We start from the raw sequence: 5,212 nt of genomic DNA on the forward strand, positions 1-5,212 counted from the left end.
GTACCAAGTGTAATGATGTATTCTTATGCACCAGAAAATGCTCAGAGAAGATACCGTGACACAGCTGCACGGACCCTTCTGATCAAGCTCCTACCTGATCAGACACACACACACAAATCGGGCTTGGAAATCTGCTTCTCACAGAGCTCCTCATACAAAACCACTGAGAACTCAAGGATGGGGCAGATCCAGACCCCCCCAGTTGTGCCCATTCTCAGGCACCACACGAGGGGCTGGGGGGGGAGAGGAGCAAGGTCTGCGTTAACTCAGGGTATTTCACCATCGTCCCCACACACGCTGAACAAATTGTGCCATCTTTGTCTGTTAAAAAGTGAATTTATTATCCCCTCCTGGTAAAAAAATGAAAAGCTGTACTCTGTTAGACCAGTGAGATACAGAATTATTCCAGCTCTTCGGAGGTTTTGAGATACAACTTCGAAGCATATTATTCCACAAAGGAACAGCAAGTACCTTTCTTAAGAAAGGAAACTCTATAATGGGTCAGGCTTTTCCTTTAAGCAGAAGATGTATCCATTACAGGACTCCCTTTCTGTCCAGACGGCTCCTGTGAAACACCCTAACATCCTCCGGGCAGCACAGACAGAAAGTTTCCTACGGAGAAACACGTCTTTAAAAAGTGACCTCGGGAAACAAATGCAAGTTCCTTTTAAATCTGTTTTATAAGAAGGATACCAATGTACATTTTAATAGGTTTATTTTCATTTTCCCCAAGGGGGAACCAAAGGCAGAGAGGTGTTGTGAGATACATCACGCTGTTTTTAAGGGTAAATCAGTTTGCAAGTGTTACTGTACCACTCTGGAAAAATACACACAGGAGTGTGAAGGAAGCAAAGTAGTTCAGAGTGGCTGTCATGGAGCAAATACGTTAAATACAATCAGGGTTGGTTTTTTTCCCCCCTAAAAACTGTGGCTTCCTATGTTCCACAAAACCCAAGTCTTTAGCAGCCACATGCCACAGGAACAGAGACTGAAGTGGTAGCTTCCTCGGAGCAATGTGCACACAAAAGCGTTAGTAAAGAACTGCTCCCATGGGCCAGACAGCGGATGGCAGCGACAAAGCCCCATCCGCAACAGGAAAGAAGATATGGATTCGGGGTTATCGTCTCAGCTTCCCATCCAACCTCCTGTCAACAGGTTCATACCGCTCAGGCATCTCTGATGAAAAGTCTATAGTCCTACAAAAAGAAGTCACGCTGTCACATCAAGATATTTACCCTGTGTGTGTTGTGTGAGCGTGAAGAGGAACAACCGTCCCATTTCTCAAGACGCATCCAAGCAATCTGTAAGTGAGCCGGTGGTTCCTTTCTCTGTCCAGCTGTGCTGTGGGAAACTCAGTTAAGTGCCTCTTCACAGGTAGAGACAGCCCGCTTGTAAAAAGATTAAGGACACCTTTTTTTTGTAACTTTAAGAACTTCCTGGAAAGTTACTGTGGAAAATGAAAGTGCTCCCATGGTGAGACCAACGTGCAAAGCTCTCCTGACTTCTGTCCTTGCTGCTTTCTCAGTTTTCCTTCCCTTCGCAGATTCGTGTTAAGAAGAGGCTCAGTGAGGCCATCACCCACCTGTAACACGCAGGTAGAGACTGGAAAATGTTTTATGTTTCATCATAAAACGTGGAATAAGCAAAAAAAGGTATTGTTCAGATACGATCGGGATGGTCTTGTCGAGTGGGTTTATATTCCAATGGCCTGTAACACTCGCTTCTCGTTCTCATTGAGATGGTCTGAAAACATTGCATAGCAGGGCTGCTGCGCAAACTGACACAGGAAATCAGTGAGATAGGCCTGAAAGGAAGACAAAAAAACCCAGTCAGCATCACGACACCTTGGAAATGCTGTTTCTTTCATGCATCCAAAGGTAAAGCTCAACATGCACTGAGTAAGACAAGGGGACTGCAGGGAACAGCAAAGCGATGAGGAGGGAAGGGCGGCAGCGGAGGGGGAGGTGGTGAATGCAGGAGCAGAGGATGGGCCAGGGGCTGCGAGTGGAGTGTGAGACTGCCACGTTCAGTCCCCAGTCTGCTGCTGGCTTCAGCAAGCGGCTGGGAAGCTCACGGGCAGCAGAGTCTCCTCTCCCTTGGTGCAAAGGTTTTGTTCATTCACATTTCCAAGTTAGAGATATTGATCCCATAAGGAAAACCAGCTCCAGGCATTCTTTAAATACTCAGCACTTTTCAAAGTCATTTCAATGGGACAACGATCAGTAACTCACGTTTCCAGTGGCTGACAGTTTTGTTAAAGTACAGCAGAGGAATAAAAGTAAGTTTATAAAGAATTATAGGAATCTGATTTTAAAAAACCTCCTTTTAGAGCATCACCTGGAGATCTATTTGGTAAAGAGGGTCCTTTAATGCGTCTGGATCATCCTCTTCATCATCTTCATAGTAATCCTCATCTGTCAGAGGCAAATCAGCAGGTTTTAACATCAAACACAGCAAAATATCTCAGGAAGTGTTCTGTTAGACTACTGCTGAAACCCAAGGATCCAAAAAGTAATAGCGTCAGTATTGCTGGGTTTAGAAGAAAATAAAAATCGATCATATCCAGAATATTTGTTCCTGAAGTTCACACGATTAGAAAATGCTAATCCAGAACAAGAAGGGTCGCAGTGGGAGTCCGAAGGAATGTGCAGGTGAGATGAGTGCACACTGGGCACCAGACACACGCGTCCGTGGGCATGGGCACTGCTGTCTTATGCTGTGATCTCGTGTCAGGGTGACCCACTGCCAGTTTGTGTAATGTACGCAGCCTCCCTTATCTGCCTGTAAGGTGCTCCCTGCTCAGACTATGTGCAAACAGAGGAGCAGAGGAAAGGAGATGATCCACCCCTGTACAGTCCTCATGCAGGAATCATTCTTCAAGGTCACTCCACAAGCTCATCCACTTCTACGACACCGTCACTCCTAGGTCACGTCTACATCTTTGAGCATTGATATTCCCTGCAGGAAATACCTGCATGAACCTCACAGTGATGTGAAGCCTGCACAGCATTTGAAATCTCAGGTGAAAAATGCAGTTAATTCATCATGATGTTATTAAGAGACACATCCCTCTATCACAGAAAAAGGTCATAGAATCACAGCGTGGTTTGGGTTGAAGGGACCTCACAGTCCCCCCAGCCCAACCCCCATGGGCAGGGACACCTCCACCAGCCCAGGCTGCTCCAAGCCCCGTCCAACCTGGCCTTGGGCACTGCCAGGGAGGGGGCACCCACAGCTTCTCTGGGCAACCTGGGCCAGTGCTCCTGGTCCTTACTCAAAACCCCAGTGCAGTGTTTCCTTTCCCTATCCTGTGTCTCCGCTCACCTGCTGTCAAGGAAAGATAACTCTGACTAGGACACCATCTACTCTGTTTTCTCTTTGAAGCTATTGCTTACCGTACTTGTTTGTGGAAAGAATATCTGATAAGAACTGTCCTGCTAAGCCTTCATCTTCATCCTCATCCTCTTCCTGATCCTCCCACATATCATTCGAATCATCTGTTTAGAAAACAGAAATTTCTAGAAATAAACAAATTCCAAGCAGTCCAGTCTGCTGATCCCTCTACAGGGCATGGAGAGGTTTTCAGGCAAACATCCCTGCTCATGGGAGGTGATCAAAGGGAAACATCTGCAACCTCCACCATCCCTTTGGAACAGCAACTTGGGAACTGAGCGAAGCAAAAAGCAGCAGCAGAAATGGGTGCCTGAAGTACGGAGGAAGACAGACAAACCTGCTACACCAGGAAAGATCATTTTCTTGGTATATGGCCAGATCCCATCTCCCAAACTAGCCCAAAATAATTTTCAGGTTGAAGACACACAGCACTGACTGATCTTATCCTCTCGTATCCTGGATTACTATTTAAGCCTTTGTAATTACAGGCATACTATTCACTATCATGACTTTCTCCATACTATAAATGTTTCTGAAGAGATTACAAAGTAGATTTAAGCCATGCAAAGAGGAAAAGCAGGCCCAGCATTTTACCTTGGCTCCAATCTGCAGTAGTCTGTCTAGATGCATTTGCTTCCATCGCATTAGAGAGTTCATTTATTATTAATTTTAAGATTTTTACTAACAAAGGAATGTTTGTCCAGCGTTCAGGATCTGTAAGAAAAGAAAAATATATATCCGTACTGTTTTCAATAAAATGTTGTGAAGAACAGGCCTTTTTATGTTTTGTGGTTTTGTTTGGTCGCTGGTTTTTTTCTTTTTAATTTTACCATACAATTCAAATGCTCACAGATGAGCAAAAACTTCCAGGATGGGAGGAAAAAGGGACTGACAGAAAACCCCCAAATGTTCCTCCCACAGCCCTTCACAGCTGGATCTCCACAGATCGCAACTGCAATATCAAATCTGATCATTTTGAATGAAGAAAAGGCACAGTCAAAATCTTCACAGCTGAATTAATTTGTGACTTTACCCAATGAAACCCTAGTTACACGACTTCATTACACATTCTTCCTAAAGCCATCGTTGCACACCCAGCAGTGCTTTCAAGTACATGAGCAGAGCAGCACTCCAACGCATGGCTCTGCCCGTTCCGAGACAGGTTTGCTATAAAGTAATAAAGAGCTAAATAGACAGTCACCTCCAAACAGAGATTCTGGGTTCAGCCAACTAAAAATAAGACAAGTCGTATGCAGGAGACTGGCCAAGCCTTCATTAAAAGTGACCTGCCTGGTGGACGAGGGGAAGGCTGTGGACGTTGTCTACCTGGACTTTAGTGAGGCCTTTGACACCATCTCCCACAGCATCCTCCTGGAGAAGCTGCTGGGCATGGCTTGGACAGGCAGATGCTTTGCTGGGTTAAAAACTGGCTGGATGGCTGAGCACAGGGAGTTGTGGTGAATGGAGCTAAATCCAGTTGTGACCAGTCACAAGTGGTGTTCCCCAGGGCTCTGTTTTGGGGCCAGTCCTGTTTCTCATCTTTATCAATGATCTGGATGAGGGGATTGAGTGCTCCCTCAGCAAGTTTGCAAATGACACTGAGTTGGGAGGGAGTGTCAATCTGCCTGAGGGTAGGAAGGCTCTGCAAGACCTGGATGGGCTGAATCCATGGGCTGAGGCCAACTGGATGAGCTTCAATAAGGCCAAGGGCCGGGTCCTGCCCTTGGGTCACATCAACCCCATGGACACTGCAGGCGTGGGAATGAGCGGCTGGAAAGGACCTGGGGTGCTGATGGCAGCAGATTCCATGAGCCAGCAA

General features: G+C 46.1%; 1 protein-coding gene across 1 annotated transcript; it reads right to left on the reverse strand.

Moving 5' to 3' along the window:
- Window positions 1-1,300: 1,300 nt before the first annotated feature.
- On the reverse strand, window positions 1,301-4,027 carry LOC104536630 (importin-9-like). Its single transcript, XM_010179300.1, has 4 exons — window positions 3,988-4,027; window positions 3,396-3,497; window positions 2,338-2,414; window positions 1,301-1,804 (listed from the first exon to the last, which is right to left on the reverse strand). Exons 2-4 carry the CDS (start codon window positions 3,481-3,483, stop codon window positions 1,694-1,696), a joined length of 276 nt encoding a protein of 91 aa, XP_010177602.1. The 5' UTR covers window positions 3,484-3,497; window positions 3,988-4,027; the 3' UTR covers window positions 1,301-1,693.
- Between the last annotated feature and the right edge of the window lie 1,185 nt (window positions 4,028-5,212).

Source organism: Mesitornis unicolor, unplaced genomic scaffold (genome assembly GCF_000695765.1).
Source record: "Mesitornis unicolor isolate BGI_N332 unplaced genomic scaffold, ASM69576v1 scaffold39552, whole genome shotgun sequence".
Lineage (NCBI taxonomy): Eukaryota > Metazoa > Chordata > Aves > Mesitornithiformes > Mesitornithidae > Mesitornis > Mesitornis unicolor.

Excerpts from the sequence above, each read along its gene's own strand:
- LOC104536630 (XM_010179300.1), bottom strand. The coding sequence starts at position 3,483 with ATGTGGGAGGATCAGGAAGAGGATGAGGATGAAGATGAAGGCTTAGCA. Across the intron at positions 2,415-3,395 it reads TCTTTCCACAAACAAGTACG|ATGAGGATTACTATGAAGAT; the intron begins GTAAGCAATAGC and ends TGCCTCTGACAG. Across the intron at positions 1,805-2,337 it reads TTTACCAAATAGATCTCCAG|GCCTATCTCACTGATTTCCT; the intron begins GTGATGCTCTAA and ends TCTTCCTTTCAG.